Raw genomic sequence first — 21,127 nt, 5'->3', positions numbered from 1 at the left:
CCCGAGGGTGGGCGGGGGACGCAGAGCCGCAGGAGGGGGGCTGGCCCGCCCCACCTGCACGCCCCGGGAAGGGCCTGTCCGCGCTTGATGGATGGCCCGAAGAAATGCCTGGCACTTTCTCTCCCAGCGGGGGAGGTGAGGCTGCGGCCACCTCTCCCCCGCATTCATTCGCATTCCTGCCCGCCTGCTCCGGAAGGGCTGGGGTGGGTGGCCAGAGCAGGAGCAGGGCCAGCCGAGAGTCACTTTGTCTACACTGGCAGGGGATGGAGGGGCCGGTGGCCAATCCACATCTCCACGGAGGTAAGAGAGGATCCACCTTCCTTCCTGGCTCCCCGGCTCCGGTGTTGGACAACAGAGCGTTCCTCAAACTGCTGTGGTCCGCAGACCCTGGGAGCCCCCAGAGACCCTTCAGGGGATAGATGAGGTCAAGACACTTTGCATCATCATACCAACACAGGCGTCCTCTTCGTGACTTGACAGGTACATTGAGGATAGGGAGGCAGTGCAGGCAAAAGGCTGGTGTTTTAGCTAAAAATCAAGGCAGTGGCAGGAATGGGCACTCTATTCTTCATGACTCCACATTGGCAGTAAAAAAATACATAAAATAAAAAGCCAGCTTCTCTTAAGAATGTCCTTGGTAAAGCAACAACAAAATATTAACATGCAATTGGTTTATTATACTTATTTAAGTGAGTTAATAGGACTTGTTTTAATTTCTAATACAGTATATATGGATAGATTTAGCCCACATAAACAAGGACTCTTTGGGGCCCTCAGTGATTGTGAAGGGTGTAAATGGGTCCTTGGACCACAAGTGTCAGCACTACTAGGGAAGGTCACAGGCTATCAGGTAGCTGGAGGGACCTGCAGCCATTGTCAGATATTCCATTTCCAGCTCCAGGAGCATGTCTCATTTGGAGTAGAGGGTAGGGAACATGGCTGTGTCTTCTGGCAACCTACTCTCCTTCTAGAGACAGTCACTAGAATAAAGACGTTAATGGCCTCTGCTCACAGGAGGAATTGATGTACGGGCCCACAACCCCTGCAAACTGTTCCTCTCCCCTATGCAGTGTGCCCAGTGTTGGGCTGGGGAGGGAACACAGGAGCGTCTATGCCCACATGGGCTGGGCCCAGATGTGGACTCCCCTCGTCTCCTAGATTCACCTATCATCCCTTTTCCTCATCCCCCTAGAAGTCCCAGTGTAGCAACCACCTTTGGTGTTGCTTTATTTATTGAAGGAGTGGGGGCACAGGATCCAGGGGTCCACACCCTAGCAACTTGACTTGGGTCAGGGTGGAGAGTGGGTGCCTGTGTCTGTGTGTGTGCCACTGGGCAGGACTGTGTGCTCCAGGTCCATGAACTCCCCAAGTTCTCCCAACACAGTCCTCCTTCGGGGGTCGTATCTGGTGTCTCCACTGGGGCTAGCACATTTGAGTTGTTCAAACGTTCTCTGATCCTTTGGCAATGGCGGGGCTGTGAGTGAGGCTGAGGTCTGGCACCTCTGTTACCTCGGCCCAAGGAAGGGACAGCCAGGAGGGGAGGCAGGTCAGCCTCGAGTGCTGCTCCCCCGTTCCCCCAGGAGCCAGTAGGTGCGAACTTTGCCTTTGCCCTGGAGGGGAAAAGAAGAGGCGGTTGAGGTGGGGAGTAGCACACCTACCCACATTCCCAAATGAGAGGACAGGTTTAGGGATGGCAGTGAGGTTGCTTGAGAAAGGGTCTGGGGGAAGGTAACCGCCTCTGGGACCCCAAGGGATGGTGAGGGCAGGGGCCTTCTTCTCTACCTTCATTTCTACATCTCCTCGAAGCTCCAGCTCAAAACCACCAAACTCTTCCAGAACGGCCTTGGTCTCAGAAGACAAGTGGATCTTCAGGGCTGAGAAGGATAAGGGAGAAGAAGGGAAGGTGAGGGATGCAAGAACTGGGAGCAGGGGAGATTGGGAACTGCAGGGTACAAGGACGCTCTCTCTCCTTTCTTTTGGCCTGAAAGCCTCCTAATTCAGAGCCCCACCCCTCCATATGGAGAGTCTGACCATACTGGCCTCCACCTTAGAATTCTAGAGCTGTGTTGTCCAACTGGTAGCCACTTGTGGCTATTTAAATTTAAATTAGTTCAAACTAGGGGTGCCTGAGTAGCTCAGTCAGTTAAGTGTCTGACTCTTGACTCTCAATTTTAGCTCAGGCCATGATCTCAGCATTGTGAGTTCAAGCCCTGCATTGGGCTTCACAGTGGGTGTGAGCCTAATTTAAAAAAATAATTAAAACTAGATACAGTTAGTGGATCCCTGGGTGGCTCAGCGGTTTGGCGCCTGCCTTCAGCCCAGGGTGTGATCCTGGAGTCCCGGGATCAAGTCCCGTATCGGGCCACCTGCATGGAGCCTGCTTCTCTCTCTGCCTCTCTCTGTGTGTCTCTCATGAATGAATAAATAAAATCTTTAAAAAAAAAAAAACACCTAAATACAGTTAAAAATCCAGTTGTATCGATCATGTTTCTTTCTTTCTTTTTTTTTCTTTAAAGATTTATTTATTTATCTTCAGGGTGCCTGAGTGGCTCAGTTGGTTAAGCATCTGCCTTGGGCTCAAGACATGATCTCAGGGTCCTGGGATGGAGGCCCACTTCTGGCTCCCTGCTCAGGGGCGAGTCTGCTTCTCCCTCTGCCTCTGTGCTGTCTCATGTTCTCTACACACTTGATCTTAGCCAAAAGGCCGAGAAGCGATTCTCATGCTCTCTCTAAAATAAACAAGTGATTTTATTTTTTTACCATTTATTAAAGGTTTTATTTATTTATTCATGAGAGACACACACAGAGAGAGGCAGAGACACAGGAAGAGGGAGAAGCAGGCTCCATGCAGAGATCCTGATGTGGGACTCGATTCCGGGACTCCGGAATCATGCCCTAAGCCGAAGGCAGGCGCCCAACCGCTGAGCCACCCAGGCGTCCCAAATGGTTTTATTTATTTTAGAGAGAGAGAGAGCAGGAGTATGGGGAGGAGCAGAAAGACTCTCCAACACACTCCCATCTGAGCTCAGAGCCTGATGCAGGGCTTGATCCCATGACCCTGAGATCAGGACCTGAGCTGAAATCCAGAGTCAGACACTCAACTGAATGAGCCACCCAGGCACCCTGCACAACCACATTTTAAGTGATCAATATCCTCCTGTGACAGAGGTTACTCCAATGGACAGCACAGATTAAAGAACATACTGGACAACATTCTAGAATGCCACCAGGTTCCAGACAGACAGTATAGCATGGTGGCTCAGATCCTCCTCTGTCTAGCAAATCCCAGTTCAGATACTCACTTGGGGAAGTAGAATAAATTCTGTACCTCATTTTCCTATTCTGTAAAATGCTGTTAGTGACAGTATCCACCTCAAGGCCTTGTCATGAGGATTAAATTTAATATTCTTAAAGTATTTAAACAGATTCTGGCACACAGGAAGCAGTCTGTATGTGGTCATTGTGACTCCTGTTTAACTCAACACTCTTTTTATGGCTGAGGGAGCAGAGGCCTAGTGGAGGAGATCTGGCCCCTGGCCTAGTATTCCCCACACCTCTACCTTGCCCCTGCCACTCCTGGGGTCTATATCATAGTGGCCTTGTTTTGTTGTTGAACCACTTTGGAGAACGTGCTCCTTGAAGACTGGACCTCAGTGAGGGCCTTTCTCCTACTCTTGACTGTTCCAGACCCAGGGACCAGGGAGTATCTGCTGAACCGAGACCCTCTGGGTGCCCATGTAGCCCTTTTCCTGCCATGAGTCTTGGATGGGGTCTGCATAAACTGCCTCCATTGGGTCTGGGGCGTCTTAATACCACAAGGCCTGGCAGTGAGTAGTCACTCAATACATGTTTACTGAATTGAATAGTGTTGAATATGGCAGGAAATAAGACTAGGGAAGAGGTAGGAGCAAGTATTTAATAGGTACCTACTGAATGCAGGGGTTGTGCTAGGTTTTCCACAATGCTGAGACAGGTATCGTTTTATAGATAAACAGCTGAAGCTCAGAAAAATTGAACCACGATTATGACCTAGTCATGTTATATGGGTTTCACACATAACTCTTCTAAGGTGTTTTATTCTCATCTGACAGATGAGGAAATGGAGCTGTGTGGTTTGTGGAGCTAAGATTCACACCTCGATGGGCTGCATGAAGCAGGAGGCAGCAGGGGGTTGCTAAGGATGGGCTTCCCTTGGGGGACTGATGGGACACTGGCCTGGAAAGACTTTCAACCACTTGGCAGGCGGGGAGCTGGATCTCTGACTGGATGGGAGGTGATGTGCCCTTGCTGACGTAGGGCTGGGAGGAAGAAGGTCGGGGCGGGGGACTGGTACACTGGGTGAGGGTGCTGCCCAAAGGGCCCCTCCTGGCTCTAGCTTGTCTGCTCTCTTCAGCCTGCCCGGGGCAGCCACCTTACCTTCCCCGTTAGACTCCATTCTGGAGGCAGTGTTGACCGTGTCTCCAAAGAGACAGTAACGGGGCATCTTCAGCCCAACCACACCGGCACACACGGGTCCTGGACGGAGTGAAGGCCCCTCAGCCACAGGGAGCAAGGGTGTTAAGGATGGTCGGTGGGTGGAATGGATGCTGGTTGCTGGGCAGGTCTGAGGTGTTCCCGGAGAGTCAAGAGGTGGGACCTGAGGCCCTTGGGAATCCAGGTGGTGTGTGTGTGGTTGGGGCGGGTGAGGGGGGTGTCCCTTGGGGACAGTCGGGCCTGCAGATGGCCCCAGCCCCTAGGGTTCCCTCACCTGTGTGGATGCCGATTCGCAAGCGCAGCTCCTCCTGTGGCCGGTGGCGGATGCGGAAGGAGCGCACTGCATCCAGCAGCGCCAGGGCCATGCGGGCCACCTCTCGGGCGTGCAGCAGCCCGTTCCTCACGGGGAGCCCCGACACCACCATGTAGGCATCACCAATGGTTTCCACCTGTGGGGCCCGCCAGAAGATGCAGGGCACGAGAACCGGCAATTTCTATTCCCTGTGCCACCATGTGCACTGTGTGCTGATCAGCGCCCCCATCCCCCAGGTTTCTCTGCCTGTCCCTGGGCTCCAGGTAACAGCCTCTGTCCTCATCTCTCGGTCTCACGGTCTCATCTCTTAAGGCCCTATGTCATTCCGCCCTTTACCTTTCTCTGACCCCGTCCAGTACTATGTGTTCTATTCCCACCCTCACCTTGTACACGTCAAAGTTGTCTATGACGGCATCAAAGCAAGTGTAGAGGTCATTGAGCAGGGTCACCACCTGCAAGGGATGAGAAGCCCAAGGGTATCAGGAGTCTGGGCCTCCTCTTGGGATGGGGTGGGGAGAGCAGCGGGCAGGCCTGATAGGGTGGAGATGCCAGGCCAAGCACGCGTGTCTGGTCTTCACCTGGGCTCACCTGCACTGGCGCGCAGGCGTGCTCTGTGCTGGCTCACCTGCATGGGCGTGCTCTGTGCGGACAGGGCCGTGAAGCCTACAATGTCACTGAAGTAGATGGTGACGCTGTCGAAAGCTTCGGCCTGGACCGTCTCCCCGCGCTTCAGCTGCTCAGCCACGGAGCTGTGGGGGCAGAATGGGTGCAGGGTCAGAGCACAAGGCGCGGCCGCTGGGGGTGGCAGGCAGCTGGGGGCGGCAGGCGGTAGCAGGCCCTGGCACTCACTGAGGCAGGATCTGGTAAAGCAGGGCCTCGGCTCTGCGCTTCTCCTCCAGGTAGGCCTGGGTCCTCTCCTCCACCAACTCCTCCAGGTTGTTGGCGTACTGCTCCATGCGGGACAGCAGGTTGTCCAGGATGTTGCTACTGCTCTCCCTGAGGCCCGGGGGTGCCGCGGTGCAGGCAAGGGGGCGGCGGGCCAGTGAAAGAGGACCAGCACATGACTCAGGGCCCACCCTGGCACTCGCCCTTCCCAGGCTCCAGGCCAGCCCATCCCCAGGCTGCGGTGGGGCCCCGGGCAGGGTCGGGCTGGGGGAGCCGGGCATTCATCTCCCAGACCCCAGAGTCAGGCCTGAAGCTGCAGAGAGAGTGGCTACTGTGTTCATCTTTGTGGAGCGCAAGCTGGTTAGAAGGAGGCTGCGGTGGAGGTGGCCGGGGGACAAATGGGGACAGAGTGCGGACATCCAGGCTGGCAGAGGGGTGTGTGGAGGGCTCTGTGGGGTGGAAGTCCCTGTGGAGGGTCAGGAGGTGGGGGGTATGGGCTCCATGGGTCCTGCACCCCTTTAGACAAGGGGCCCTTGGGGCGATGTTGGGAGGGGTGGGACAGCTGGGTCACGCAGCACACATAGAGTGGGAGCTGCAGTGGGGTCCCTCTGCCTCTGGAAGAAGACTTATGTGTGGGGCAGTGTGGGGCACACTCTAGGGGGCAGGAGGGGCTGGGAACTACACCAGCAACCTGTTGAACTTGCGTAGCATCAGGCGAATCTGCTGGAAGGGTGGCCGCTCCTGCGGCTCCTCAGCCCAGCAACGCTGCATCAACTGCCCCAGCTCTTCCAGGTGACTCTGCAGGGCCAGGGAGGGCCGGAAGGGGGGCTGCTCACCCCGAGTCACGCGCTCCACGATTTCTGTGGTGAGGGCAGAGGGACTGACAGGAGGGGCCCTCCGAGGGCCAGGTAGAGACAGGGAGAGGGCCAGGCCGGGGACGGGGCAGGCATGCATCGGGGTCCCTGGCAGCAGAGCCACAGAGGCTGGGGGCTGAACCACATTCCAGGTGGCAGCATGCTGGTGACTCCAGGGGTCCCTCGCTCTGGGTCTCTCGCCCTGGGGCCACTTTAGTTGCAGCTGTGGCAGGGTTGGGGACAGGGTGGTTCTCTCTCACCTTTGGGGCTGAGGTCCAAACCTTCCACATGGAAGACACCGCTCCTTAGGGCAATTTCCTGAAGAATGATCCCAAAGCTGTAGACGTCACCTGCTTGGGAGCCCCGGGCAGGAGGTGAGGCCATTCGCAGGAGCTCAGGGGCTGTCCACAACTTTTCTGCAGGTCAGAGGTCAGGAGTCACAGGGCGAAGGGCGGGAGGAAAGGAAGTCCTGGAAGATGTGGCCAGAGCAATCTGGAGCCAGCATGCCCAATGCTACGGAGAAAGCCTGGAGACCATGGCATCAGGCTGCCCTTTCTGCTGGCAAATGAACTGAACCAGGAATGAGAAAGGTGTGCCACAGCCTTCAGAAGCCAGACATCCATCCCCTTGCTGGGTGGGGCCTGGGTAGGGGGGGGTGTCTCAGGAGTCAGAGTTGGGGCTCACTAGCATAGAGGATGTGGCCTTGCTCTGGTTCCGGGTCCCTGAAACTCTCCAGCCCAAAATCGGTGATCTTGAGGACGAAGCGCCCATCCACCACACAGTTGGATGACTTGAGGTTGCCATGGGAGCAAATGGCCCCGTTGTGTAGGAACAGCATTCCCTGGGAGATTGTGGGGGGGCAGAGGTCTGGGGTGTGAGACCTGAAGTCGGGGAGAAGCATGCCCAGCCCCTCCCCTACACATCCCAGGCTCCTGTGCGCCCACCTTAACGATGTCGTTGGTGAGAGAATACCGGAACATCCAGTCTAACGTGATGCCCTCATTCTCCAGAATGTCCTGCTAGGCAATGAGTCACATATACACCTCGGGGACTCCAGGAGGGGTGCAAAGGCCTGCCCACAGACCCTGGCACGACGGGATGAAGCTCTGGATTTACTCTAGTGCATCCATCCCCCCGCCCTTTTTACAGATGGGGCAAATAAAGGTCAGAAAGACGGAGAAGCTTGCCTGAGGTCCTATGGCCAGTAGGGGACAGAATCAGGGTGAGACCCAGGTCTCCTGTCACCCCCTGTTCCCTCACCTGCAAGCTCCCACGGGGACAGTACTCTGTGAGGATACAGATGTTCGGGGGATCAGTGCAGGCACCCACAAACCTGGTCAAGTGTTCATTCTGTACGTCCCGCATCTGGAGGTGGGAGCCAGTATCAAGGGTCTGACAGAGATCTTATCCCTCACCAAGGGTCCCCCCACCCTCAGGGACCCCTCCATCTTCCTCATGCGCTGTTCACTTGGCAGACATCCTAGGACCCTGGTGGCTCCCACCAATGTCCTAAAGGACCCTCCCCCAGAATCTGCTCCCTGCCCACTGGGCCTCCTAATGCCTCCATCCCCAGAGGCATTAGATAGGGCCCCTCATGGGGCCCCAATCTCCCGTCCCTCCTCCAGGATGCCTCTCCTAGTCTCTTCTTCCACACACAGTATTTGAGGGTCCATCCCTGTCCTGGAACACCCTGTGGTCCCCCTGTAACCTTCCCTGTCTCTGGGACTCTCCCCTAGGCCCCTGCCTCACTCCCCCACATTACATGCTTCAGCTCAAACAGGACTTTTCGCGTCAGCTCAATGCGCTTACGATTCACACGTTTCACAGCCACGAGGTTGCCCTGGGCAAGGAATGGAGGATGTCACTGAGATGGCCCAGTGGTGGGGTTCCAAGTGCTCCAGGGACACTGTGCCCACCCCGAAGACAGCAGTCCTTCCTCTGGCCCACCTTATAATACGCTGTCTTGGCAAACACTTGGAACTGGCCCTCCGTGGTCAGCAGGGAGCCGTAGTTGGAGCCTCTCTGGAGGGATGGAGAGCAGGAGAGGACAGGCAGTCAGCCTGGGAGCTCCACCATACGCACGAGTCCCTGGCCCAGCGGCCTAACCTCTGTGTCATCCTGCTTCTCAGTCCACATCATCAAATTCTTTCCTTATTTCTCTCTCTCTCTCTTTTTAAGATCTTATTTGAGAAAGAGAGAGGGACAGAGAGAAAGAGAGAGAGAGCGCACATGCACAAGTGGGGGGTGGGGAGGGAGGGGCAGAGGCAGAGGGAGCAGGAGACTCCCCACTGAACCGGAGGCCCCGAGGTGGAGCTCAATCCTAGGACTCCAAGATCATGACCTGAGCCACCCAGGCACCCCTCGTTTCTTCTTTAAATGTATTTTTGCGTATACTATTTTTTAAAAGATTTACTTATGTATTCTTTTTTTTAAGGATTTTATTTATTTATTCATGAGAGACACAGAGAGAGGCAGAGACATAGGCAGAAAGAGAAGCAGGCTCCCTGTGGGGAGCCTGATATAGGACTGGATCCCAGGACTCCAGGATCACACCCTGGGCTGAAGGGAGGCCTCAACCGCTGAGCCACCCAGGCATCCCTTATTTATTTATTCATGAGAGACATAGAGAGGCAGAGACATAGGCAGAGGGAGAAGCAGGCTCCCTGCAGGAGCCTGATGTGGGACTCAATGTGGGACTTGATCCCGGGACTCCAGGATTATGCCCTGAGCGGAAGGCAGATGCTCAACTGCTGAGCCACCCAGGCGTCCTGCATACACTATTTTTGATCTTTGAAAGCCTCCTATGAAAGAGGCTGCAAGGACGTAATCATTATCTGAGGTGGTCTCAGAGGGGCTGCAGGCCTCGCCTCAGGTCACACAGCAAGCAAAGGCCCTCTACCCTAGCACCAGGCACTGCCCTGCCCCCACCCACACTCCCACCCCCCCACCACGAGGGTTATTACCCCACTCAGGGTCAGCCTGCTGCCTGTGCTCCGGAGGTGCCTCTCAAGGCTGCTGGGCTGCACGTCCTCCCAGCGCACCCGCCACAGCTCTGAGGCCAGTTCCTTCTCCAGCTGCATCTTCCTGGGGTGTGAGACCTCCATCTGAACCCACGTCTGAACCCCTGACCCTGTGCTGGGTAGCTTAGCAGCCCCACCTCAGAGCCCTGGGAGCAGGGCAGGTGCTGACAGGTGGCTGGGGGAGTCCTCTCCTGTCAGCTGAGAGTCAGGATGTGTGGGGGAAGTCCTGCCTGCCCCTTGGGGACCTTGGGCAGTCACTTCATGTCTCAGCCTCCTGTCCTCCTGGCCAAGTGTCCTGATTTGGGGACTGGAGACCTCGACATTTATTTCAAAGCATTATTATAAGAATGAAAAGAAATAGTGCATGGCAGGGCCTGGCACACAGTCTAGGCTCAAGCAGCACTCATCTTCCCCTCCTTGCATTCTTCTGGAATTAACATCTGCATTCCATCTTGGCCTCCCACTGGAAGGCAGGAGCGGGGCTCCTTCACATCCTCCTCCACTCTGGGTCCAGCACCCAGCACCCAGCACCCGGCACTGTTCATCACCCCTGCTCACCTGGCAGGGCCCAGTGCTACAGGGCTTGAACCATCATGCTCCATCAGGTCTGCACGCCAGTCAGAAGGGAGGACAGAGCAGCCCCCAGGCCAGACCCAGGCACCTGTGATGCCCACCTGCTATCTCCCAGACTCGCCTGCCCTCCTCCTTCTCTTCTCCCTGGGTCCTAAGGCTTTTTAGCCTCTGTCCTTCCCCATCTCCTATGGCTTTCCTCCACTGCCCCTCCCCCACCCCAGGTCCCTGCTGCCTCCTCTGCTGGTTCTGCAGGCCTCCCAGCCTCACTCCCCACCCTCACTCATCCCAAGGCTCACCTGTATATGAAGAAGGACACGGTCAGAATGCTCAGCAAGGAGAGGCTGCCCACCAAAGCCAGCACTTCCAAGGTGGAAAAGTGATCTGTATAGGAGTTCAAGTTACAGGAAGAGAGATTTTGCTTCGAGAACAGGAGGAGGAAACTTCTAATAGTTAATCAGTGAACTAGGAAGATGGATGAAGGGAGGAAAAAGGCAGGAGGATTCTCTCCAGAAAGCCCACAGCGTGGGAGAGGAACACCTCTGATTCCTGAGGCAGGGAGATGATGGAATGTCTCCAGAATGGAGGCCTGGAAGGCAAGAGGCAGTCACCTTGGCTGCAAGCTGGGTCCTCGTTGTCAAAGCCGCATTTGGGGATGTCAGGAGGTGGGTACCCCAGGGGCCAGCTCAGTTTGCGCCCCGGCACAGCCACCAGCTCTTGGGAAGTCCCGTTGTAGTTCAGAACAACCTATGGGAGGGCCAGAGTGGTAGGTGGGCCAAACCTGGGGTAATGCCTCAAGTCCAGGGGAGCAGGGCTGCTTCCCGCACACCCCATGTCTGCTTCCAGGGCCTGTATCGGGCCGTCCACAACTTAGCAAGCCTGATGAGTACCCATGTTGTCCGAGTGGAAAAGTCTGGCTTTATAAAGAGAACTCTGTGTAGAACCCCAAATTTGACATTGAGAAAGTTTATAATCTCCGATAGGAGCACATAGCAAACAGGAAAAGGCCATGTTGTCAGGCCATGTTCCAAGGCCTAACCTGTGCACCCCTCCTACAGGAAGTCTTCCCTGGATGATTTGCTCCCTAGTGTGTGTGGCTTCAATTCCCTCCTGCTCCTGAACTTGAAGAGTTGTGTGGTCCCCACGTCAGCCTGTTTCTGCTGGGAGAGGGTCCTGCCCACTTTAGGAGACATGGGACTTCCTGAGGGTAGGCTGTGCTCCCCCCCTCAGACATGGGGTTCCCCAAGGCTAACACCTATGAGTCACTATCATTCCAGTTGCTCCTCCAGGTCTTTTACCCAGGGCTCTCCAAAAGTGAGCTAGCATGGTAGGGTGACCCAGAGCAGACAGATGCCCTGGCAGGGCTGTGGTGGCGAGGGGGAGCATGAGATGTCATTCCCAGGGGGCACCGTCCTCTGAGGCCACAAGCTCACCCTGAAAGTGCCAGTCTCAGGATGCATGTCCCAGAGGGAGAAGTCGGTCTCCCGATCTCCATTGCTGTCCATTTTCAAGTATCCTGTCACACCTGTGGCATGCATGAAGATGGCTGTTTTGAGAAAGTGGAAGTTCCACACACTCCCCTCAGGTTATCTCTACCCCTTGATCTTCTCTGCCCTCTAAACACGTGTGTGTATGATATACACACATGTATTACTAATAACGACAGAAAGGGCATATGTTTCAGCAGTAGGAATGAATGAGGTCGGGCACTTAGGAGGACTTCTTTAGAGAGCAGGGAAGATGGGAAAGAGCCCCGGGGAAGATATAAGAAAGGGAAGGACAGGCATGGCTGAGTGACCCCCTTAGCGGTAGGCTAGAGGCTTCCTGGGACCTCCTGCCTGGGGCACCCCACAGTAGCCTATCTCTATCACCTCCAGCCTCTGACCTTGGAAGCTTCGGTTCCTCATCCGCTGAGTGATGGCCTCCCCATCTGTGACAGCTCCCCCATGTGCCAGAGTCTCTGTCACTGCCTGGACATAGAGCAGGAGTCCATCGTGGAAGGACGCTGGGATGGTGTTCACCTGCAGGTGCCAGCAGAGCTAGGCTGGGGTGGGAGGGATGAGGGGTTCCAAGTGGGCCCTATGGGGGGAGGACATGGGGGCCCTGGGGGCTTGGATGAAGGTGAGAGGAAACATCCCCACGGGACAGAGATTTTTACTGCTTCTAAGATGCCTCCACATATCTCTCTGCTTCTGAATGCTACTGGGCAGATAGGGCAGGACAAGTCATCATCATTTTACTGATGACGACCTGAGTTTCTGAAGCTGAGCAACTTGTCAAGGTCCCTCTTGGTCGTCAGGAGAACATGGCAACTGGGGGAAGGGGAAACAGGGGAGGCACGGGCATACAGAGAGGGCTGAGAGAACAGGCTGGCTGCCAGCAGAGGGCCATGGAGAGGGGGCTGGATGTCCATGCTGGAGGGTCCCAGGACCCCTCCTACCAGGCCGTCCTCCACGGTGAAGTTGAACTGCTCATGGGCCAGGTGTTTTAGCTGCTGCAGGAACTCCAAGTACTCAGGATTCTCCGGCTCTTTATAGGTAATGATTTTAGCAGCCTGAGGAAAGGGTCAGAGCTGATCCAGTCCTCCCAGTAGCCTGGGGCCCACCTCTCCCAGGGCATCTCTGCTTCGCTCAAGGGCAAAGTGGAAAGGCTGTCAGATGCTGCCTGCTCCAAAGCATGGATCCAATGGGATGGCTTCTCTAGGTGTCTTGGTGGGTGGCAATGGAGCATCCTCCCACCTCAAGCCCATTCGCTCATCTTTTTAGCCTCCTGGCTCAGAAGTCTCCCGGCCCTCTCTATACAGCCATCAGCCCTCCTGGCCTGCTTACCTACCTTCCTGAGCAATCAAGAGCCTCTTTTCTGGAACCCCTTCAGACCTGGAGGAGGAACCTAGGGCCTAGAAGCTAGGTGCCACAAGCTCAGAGTCCCACAGCCTGGGTTTACAGCCTGGACACACCTGAAAGGCCTGGTGGGCACTGACATCCTGCCCATCCCCTCTCTCCCAGGGCCTGTGGGGAGCAAGGCCGGGGGCACCTTGCAGGCTGTGTCCAAAGAGGTCCAGGTGGAAGAACACGTAGTCCTCCCCACTCAGACCAGCTTCCATGGCCAAAAGCATCAGAGTTCTGAAGGCATCCGGGGAGCTGCATATGTAGATAACTGGGGAGGAAGGGGGGTGGTCAGAAAGAGAGAAAAGCCTAGACCGCGGCGGAGTGGGTCAGGGAACTCGGGGAAGGAAGTCCCCAGACTCCGGGCTGCTCCAGACCGCGGCGGGAGAAAGGTGGAGAGCGCTGGGAGGAGTCGGTGGGCGCCCGCGGTGGAAGGAGCAAAGCTAGCTGGAGGCGGGCCGGCGGAGCCAAAGGTGGGGAAGGTGGGGTCAGCCGGAGAGGGAGAGGAGGCGGGCCGGCGGGAGGGGGAGTGTGGGGGGAAGATGGAGGGAGAGGCCGCTGGGAGGAGGCCGAAAATGGAGGAGGAGGAGGGCCGGGCAGAAGCCGAGGCCCCCGGAGCGGCAGGGCGCAGCAGGCACCCCCCACCCCGTGACCCCGGGGCGAGCGGGCGGAGGCCGGGGGCCCCGGGGGCTGCGCGGAGCTGGAGGACACCGGCCCGCTCGCCCCTCACCTCGGCCTTGGCGCCTGACGGTGTGCAGCAGCAGCGCGTACTGGTCTAGGTCGCCCTCGGCGAACTCCAGGTGGTCCACGGTGATGTTGAGGCGCTCGCGCACGCGCACGTACAGCCCCTCCACCACGAAGAAGCAGGGCTGGTCGTCGCCCGGCCGGTAGGCGTAGAGCACCAGCGCCCGGCGCTCCCAGCCCAGCCGTCGGTGCAGCGCCGCCACCAAGTCGCCCAGCTTGGCGTGGCTGGGCCCCGCGCGGGTGGTCAGCGCGTACTCGTCTTTAGCCCCGAAGCCCAGCGCGGGGGCGCCGGCGGTCAGCAGCGGCACTCGCCAGTGCGCGGTGAAGCGCCCCACCGGGGCGGCGGCGTACACGCAGCCGGGGCCCAGGAACACCGCGGGGCTGTGCTCCCACTTGAGGTCCACGGCGGCCAGCGGCGCGGCCGTGTCGGAGCAGACGCCCAGCGCGTTCTCGCTGCTGCCCAGCACCGTGCGCACCGTCCAGCCGGGCAGCAGGTCGGGCTGCGCTCTCACCGCGGCCAGAGCCAGCTCCACCGCCGGCCCCACGCGCGCCCACGACCACGGGTACGAGGTGTTGGCCAGCGGCAGCACCACGGCCACCGTCAGGTTGCCCGCTTGGCTGCCCGGGAGCAGCAGCAGCAGCAGCAGCGGCGGCGGCGGCGGCGGGAGCGGGAGGGCGCCGGCGGGGCGCCCGGGGCGCAGCATGGCCTCGGCGGGCAGCTCGGCGGGCGAGTGCGCCCCGTACACGGCCTCCTCCGCCCCTTCGGCTCGGCGGCCCGCCGTCACGGGCACCCGGCGCGCGCACCCCGGGGCACGCCGCCCCCTCGAGCGGGGCCGCTCGGGGTCGGGGGCGCGTGGCGGGCGCCGGCGGGGGGGCAGGTGGGCGCGAGCCGCGGGGACCTGGGCGCGGAGGACCAGCGCGCCGGTGCGTGTGTGCCGGGAGGAGCGAGCGGTCGGAGGAGGAGGGTGGGAGAGGGCGCGAGGGAGGGAAGGGGAGTGGAGTGTGTGTGCGCGCGTGAGCGCCGGCCCCGGGAGGGTGCCAGCGGGGGCGTCCGGCCGTCCGGGGGGGACAGGGGAGGTCCCGAGCCCTGCTCCGAGTCCTTCCTCCCGCCGCTTCCCCTCCCAGACTCGGCGACTGGATCTTTAACCCCTTCGTCCCCGCCCCGAAGTGGCGGACCTGCCCGCGCCCCCAGCCCGCGCGCTTTCCCCAGGGACCCTCCACGCCCTCCGGCTCCGAGGGCCGCGCTCGCGGCGGGGGCCTCCTTGCTGCGCGCGGGAGCGGACCCAGGGGACTTGAGGGGGCCGCGGGACCGCGGTGCGCCCCACCTCGCCCCTCCCCCTCCCTGGCTCCGTGGGGGGGGCTGTGCTGTTGGGGATCTTGGCAAGGAAAGGTGTGAGTGTGCGCAAGTGTGTGTGCCTGCGGGTGGACGCGAGGGGGGCGGGTTTCTGGAAAGGGCGTGGAAGTGGGGGAGCCCCGGGTCCTCGTGACTCGGCTCATCCAGGACCGCCCCCGCCCCCCAGCTTCGGGTCGGGCGGGTTCGTGGGGTACAGGGACCCAGCGGCCGGGCGGAGTTAACCCTTAGTTCCCACACAGGTTTAGGGATGGGGAGCTGGGGTGCGGGGGACGACGACCGGGGACCGCCGGGGCCGCTCCCGGAAGGCAAGTGTGAGTTTGTTTCGGGTTGAGGGGGATATTTAAGTGGGATTTGCAGTGGCGGCGGGAGACGGGGCTGGAAACGACCACCGGAGGCATCCACTGGGCGCCGGGTTAGGGGTCCTGACCGCCGCCGCCTGTCCCCGTTGTGGAGCCGCTCCGCCCCCTCGCGGCGGGCAGGGGTCACTGACCCCTTCGCGACACCCGCCCGCCGACTGTGCGTGGGCTGAAGGTGAGTATGCGGACGGTAGTGCCTTGGAGGAGCCTGCGTGGGACGAGTGGTGGTACTGAGTGATCTGACCGAGGACCGCAGCGCAGAGATGGATAAACTGCTAAGAGGCCCAGGTGAGGATTTAACTTTTGCTTGCTTTGGGACCAGGAAAATCTCCTAAGAGAAATAATTCAGCAAGAGTAGAACAATGAACAGGGATTCTGTGCAGAGAGCAGAATACGGAAGTATATTCCCTATTTCTGGAATTTTTGGAGAATTTTGGGACCATTTTTTCTTATGGTCTAGAACAAATGGTATACCCCTGGGACCAACTTCAGATGCAGGAATGTTTTGTTCTGACTGCATTCATTCTCTTTCTCTATATTTGACTTAATTGCCTACACTTAAAAATCAGCAAATGAGGGGTGCCAGGCTGCCTCGGTCAGGGTGGGACTCTTTTTAAAATTTTTATTTATTATTAGCTTTCATTTTTTAAATTTTTATTTATTTATTTATGATAGTCACACAGAGAGAGAGAGAGGCAGAGAGAGAAGCAGGCTCCATGCACCGGGAGCCCGACGTGGGATTCAATCCCGGGTCTCCAGGATCGCACCCTGGGCCAAAGGCAGGTGCCAAACCACTGCGCCACCCAGGGATCCCTATTATTAGCTTTTAAAAGATTTATTTATTTATTCATGAGAGACACAGAGAGGCAGAGACATAGGCAGAGGGAGAAGCAGAGACATAGGCAGAGGGAGAAGACCACTCCTTGTAGGGAGCCTAATGCAGGACATGATCCCCGCACCCCAGGATCACCACCTGAGCTGAAGGCAGATGCTCAACCACTGAGCCACCTAGATATCCCCTTACTTTTTATTTTTAAAGATTTATTTACCTATTTGAGAGAGTGAGAGAGAATGGGATGAGGAGGGGCAGAGGGAAAGAAAGAACCTCAAGCAGGCTCCCCACTGAGCACAGAGCCCCTCACAGAACTCAACCCCAGGACCCCCAGATCATGACCTGAGCCGAAATCAAGAGTCTAATGCTTAACGGACTGAGTGAGCCAGGTGCCCTGAGGGTGGGACTCTTTGATGGCCTGAGTTCAAGCTCCAAGTTGAGCACAGAGCTTATTCAAAGTAAATAAATAAAATCTGCAGATGGCACATGAACATTTGGATTTCTGACTTGTCTTGAAATATCAGAGGGCTGGCAATAGATAAGTCTTGCATCCCTTCCTTGAGGTGAATCTAGTCCGTTACAGATCCTTCCTACCCACCCTGTCCAGTGTGCTCCACCTGCCTGGCTGCTGTAGGAGTTTATGTCTTCAGTCCAGAGATGTGATGTAAGCATGCAGGAATGACTAGGAGAGGCAAGAGAGGGCAGTAGAGGGCAGGTCATGCAAGCATTTGTGTGGTAGACCTAATGTCTGTCCTATATGGGAGGATAAGAGAGATAAATAGGAGATTGGGACACTTTTTTTGGGGGGGGCATTCTTAAAAATTAGTTTTATTGAGGTATAACTGATATGGCATAAACGATACATATTTATTTATATAGTTGATGAGTTTGGACATACATACTACATCTGTGAAGCATCACCACCACATCAAGGTAATAAACATATCCATCACCTCCACTGTTTCCTTGTGTCCTTGTGTGTGTATTAACAACACTTAACATGAGATCTACCCTCTTAAAATGTTTTTAACTAACCCCTTTGTTTTATTTTTTTAAAGATTTTGTTTATTCATGAGAGAGAGAGAGAGACAGAGACATAGGCAGAGGGAGAAGCAGGCCCCCCACAGAGAGCCTGTTGTGGGACTGGATCCAGGATCCCGGGATCAAGCCTTGAGCCAAAGGCTGATGCTCCACCGCTGAGCCACGCAGGCATCCTTAACCCCTTTATTTTTTTAAGTAAACTATCCCCCACTTGGGGCTCAAAGTCATTTCCCTAAGACCAAGAGTTACATGTGCTACTGACTGAGCCAGCCAGATGCCCCTCCTTTTTTAAAGATTTTATTTATTTATTTGAGAGAGAGTAAGCAAGCAAAAGAGAGTGATAAACATGAGCGCAGGGAGGGGCAGAGGGAGAGGCTGAACAAGGAGCTGGATGTAGGGCATGATCCAGGACCCTGGGATTATGACCTGAGCCAAAGGCAGATGCTTAACTACATCCCAGGTGCCCCTCTTAACAACTTTTTAAGTGCATAATATTGTTGACTATAGAGAAATATTTTATAAGTAGAATCAATTGGACTTCAAGAAGAAAAGACAATATACACATAATTGAAGTTTATGTGACATCGATCCATCTGCTGAAGAGCTGAAAAAGCAGGTTTTTGGGGAGTGATAACAATTTTAGTTTATTGGGTGTGTGGGGGGGTGCCTATAGATCCCCAAGTGGAAGTGTCCAATGGCCTATTGGATTAGTGGAGTGGAGCTCAGGAGAAACGACTACATTCAAAACTAATTTAGTAATTGAGCGCCTCTTCCAATAATGAATGGAACAATTTGCCCAATCCCTGAGCTGAAGACAACTGAAAATGTTAGATGAAGTACTTTGAAAACTCACAGCACTAATAAGACAGTGAGGAATTATTGGTGTTAAGAACATGAAAGACAGGAAAGCAGAGAGGGGAGACCAGTAGTAGGACTGCTTTTATCTTGGGGTTGTTTGCAGATTGGAACTGGTGGCAGCAAATGAGCTGTGTGGGGCAAATGAGACAAAAATTATAGTCCAAATGTCCCCCAAAATGAGAAACCTGGCAAACCACCTTCTGATTTGGGTTTAGGATCCTGAAAGCTGCCCTCCTGAGGGAAGCCTTGGAATTGGGTAAACCAGAAGTAAAAAAATTCACAGCCCTAAATTAAAAACAAAACAAAACAAAACGAAACACAATTGGGGACGCCTGGGTGGCTCAGTGGTTGAGCGTCTGCCTTTGGCTCAGGGCGTGATCCTGGAGTCCTGGGATCGAGTCCCACATCGGGCTGCCTGCATGGAGCCTGCTTCTCCCTCTGCCTGTGTCTCTGCCTTTCTCTCTCTCATGAATAAATACATAAAATCTTAAAAAAAAAAAAAAAGAAAATTAAGAATCAATCAATAGGTTTAACAGTAAGACTCAAGTGAAGAGCAAGTAATGCACTGGAAGAAAGAATGGAGGAACTACCCAAAATGAAGCACAGATTAAACAGGAATGTGTTTAGAGTGTTAGAAACAGATAGGATAATGTGAAAAAAATCTGACATACCTTTATTTGGAACCCAGGAAGGAGTGGGGAATAAAGCCACAGATTCAAGAAGTTCAACAAATCTCAAGATTAAGAACGTCTACATTTGGGGGTGCCTGGGTGGCTCAGAGGTTGAGCATCTGCCTTCAGCTCAAGGTATGATCCCAGATTCAGAGATTGAGTCCCGCATCCAACTGCCTATAAGGAGCCTGCCTTTCCCTCTGCCTGTCTCTCTATCTTTGTGTCTCTCATAAATAAATAAATAAAATATCTTTTAAAAAGGACGTCCACATTTGAACCCACCAGGGTGAAATAGCAGGAAATTAAATCAAAGGCAAAATCTTTAACATAGGGATGCGTGGGTGGCTCAGCCTCTGCCTTTGACTCAGGTCATGACCCTGGGGTCCTGGAATTGAGTCCCACATCCGACTCCTGTTCCGTCTCTGCCTCTCTCTCTCTCTCTCTCTCTCATGAATAAATAAAAAATAAAATCTTTAAAAAATATTTAAAATAGAAAAAAAGATGACTGATTACCTTCAAAGGAGCAACCATGGGATCCCTGGGTGGCACAGCGGTTTAGCGCCTGCCTTTGGCCCAGGGCGCCATCCTGGAGACCCAGGATTGAATCCCACGTCGGGCTCCTGATACATGGAGCCTGCTTCTCCCTCTGCCCCCCTCTCTCTCTCTCTGTGTGACTATCATAAATAAAAACAAAACAAAACAAAAAAAAAAAACAAAGGAGCAACCATTAGGTTGGCAAAAAAAAAAAAAAAAGTTTTTTCACAGCAAAAATGGAGGCCAAAGATAGTAAACTAATATAGCAAATGTGCTGAAAGAAAATAACTTCCAAGCTAGAGTTCCTTATCCAGAGAAAATTATGGGGCACGTGGGTGGCTAAATGCCTGTGGAGCCCCAACTTTTGATCTCAGGCTCCTGAGTTTGAGTCCCATGTTGAACTCAGGAAAGAAAGAACAAAAGAGAAAGAAAAAAAATACATACAGGATTTAAGTTCTGTATACATACACACCTACCAAGAGAAATGCACGCAACTGGCCCCAGGACTCTTGCACACAGATGTTCCCAGCGGCTTTATTCATAATGGCTCCCAAGTGGAAACAACCCAAATGTGTTCCCGGGGCCCAGTACGTGGGAGAGGGACTCTACAGGGGAGTGGACGAATTGATGTCATGGAATGCTACTCCTAACTAAAATCGGCACATTGCTGATACATGCAAACACGTGGGAGGGGCTTGAACCGTGTCAAGCAAGAGAAACTGGACAGAAAGTACAGACATTTCTGTGAAGTTGAGAACAGACGCAGCCAACCTGTGCTCACAGAAATCGGAGTTGGGGTGGCCCGTCGGGCGGGCAGAGGGTCAGGAGCGCAGACACAAGTCCTTTGTCCTCACCTGGGTGATGGTTGCGCGGCGGAGCCCATCACTCAGTTAAAGTAGAGGAAAAGCTTGCGGTGCTGCATGTTGCTTGGCCTTCCCTGAGTGGGTGACCCAGCAGCCACCGCGTGTGACCCTGGGGCTGCAGCGGAGTCCTCCCTACACTGTCCACCAGCGGGGAAGCACACAGACCGCAAATCTCTGCTGAAAGTAGAAAACGTGCGGGCAGTGAAGTAAACGTATCCGGTGCAGAAGGCGAGAAGCCGGAGAGAAAGGACCCGGGAGGGACCGGCTGCCCGCGACTCGGGGGCGGGAGAAAGAGCGCCTGCCTATGCGCGCTCGGAGCCACCTGGCGGGGGTGGGGGGCAGGTGCCCTGGGGGTCGCGGAGGGAGGGGAACCTGGGGGAGCGAGACCTTCCCCAGGCGACTCGGGTTCCTCCTCCTCTGCAGCCTCCCCTCAGCGCTTTTTCTGAACCTTTTTTTTTTTTTTTAAGATTTTATTTATTCATGAGAGACACACAGAGAGAGGCAGAGACACAGGCAGAGGGAGAAGCAGGCTCCAGGCAAGGAGCTTGATGCGGGAATACATATAAGGACCCCCGACATCACACCTTGAGCCACCCAGGTGCCCCTGAAGGGTCTTTCAAAGGCTGCCTCGGTTTCTCCTCTAGTCTAACCCGTTGTCATCAGGGCTTTCCGTCTGATAGGAGTCTGATCAGCTTCTCTTGCCTCAGGTTCCCGCCTTCGGTGAGCCCCGCCCAGGCGTGTAGCGTTGCCTGAAGTCCCTTCCCATCCCCTTCACTGCATTTTGGCAAAAACGGTTCTAAAGGCTGCATTTTTGAGGGAGGAAAAGGTGATTATAAGCACTAAAAGTACGTGCAGCACCCAAGGAAAAGATGTA

At 55.4% G+C, this 21,127-nt stretch overlaps 1 protein-coding gene and 1 long non-coding RNA gene across 2 annotated transcripts; one reads left to right on the top strand and one right to left on the bottom strand.

Annotated features, from left to right (window-relative positions):
* Nucleotides 1–656: 656 nt before the first annotated feature.
* On the bottom strand, nt 657–14,448 carry NPR1 (natriuretic peptide receptor 1). The gene is made up of 22 exons (XM_077902560.1): nt 13,731–14,448; nt 13,072–13,271; nt 12,556–12,669; nt 12,001–12,136; nt 11,549–11,640; nt 10,727–10,862; nt 10,415–10,499; nt 9,489–9,609; nt 8,473–8,547; nt 8,288–8,365; nt 7,786–7,890; nt 7,470–7,541; nt 7,210–7,366; nt 6,786–6,941; nt 6,363–6,531; nt 5,636–5,782; nt 5,412–5,535; nt 5,170–5,238; nt 4,748–4,922; nt 4,417–4,515; nt 1,783–1,874; nt 657–1,610 (listed from the first exon to the last, which is right to left on the bottom strand). The coding sequence occupies exons 1-22, from the start codon at nt 14,446–14,448 to the stop codon at nt 1,548–1,550; spliced, it is 3,183 nt and encodes a 1,060-aa protein (XP_077758686.1). The 3' UTR covers nt 657–1,547.
* Nucleotides 14,449–15,072: 624 nt separating this feature from the next.
* LOC144315743 (uncharacterized) lies at nt 15,073–20,569 on the top strand. Its single transcript, XR_013381532.1, has 3 exons — nt 15,073–15,742; nt 17,166–17,219; nt 18,874–20,569. It is a non-coding gene; the product is annotated as an uncharacterized LOC144315743 (long non-coding RNA).
* Nucleotides 20,570–21,127: the final 558 nt, after the last annotated feature.

This window comes from Canis aureus, chromosome 6 (assembly GCF_053574225.1).
Source record: "Canis aureus isolate CA01 chromosome 6, VMU_Caureus_v.1.0, whole genome shotgun sequence".
Classification (NCBI taxonomy): Eukaryota; Metazoa; Chordata; class Mammalia; order Carnivora; family Canidae; genus Canis; species Canis aureus.
Note: the sequence above shows the minus strand (reverse complement) of the source record. Positions and strands in the feature narration are given on the sequence as shown.

Bases quoted from the DNA above. Each gene is read 5' to 3' on its own strand.
- NPR1 (XM_077902560.1), bottom strand. From the start codon at position 14,448: ATGCTGCGCCCCGGGCGCCCCGCCGGCGCCCTCCCGCTCCCGCCGCCG. The intron at 11,641-12,000 runs GTCAGAGGCTGG...TGCATGCCACAG, and splicing joins GAGGAACCGAAGCTTCCAAG to GTGTGACAGGATACTTGAAA. The intron at 1,611-1,782 runs GTAGAGAAGAAG...TTTCCCCTCCAG, and splicing joins GAGGAGATGTAGAAATGAAG to GGCAAAGGCAAAGTTCGCAC.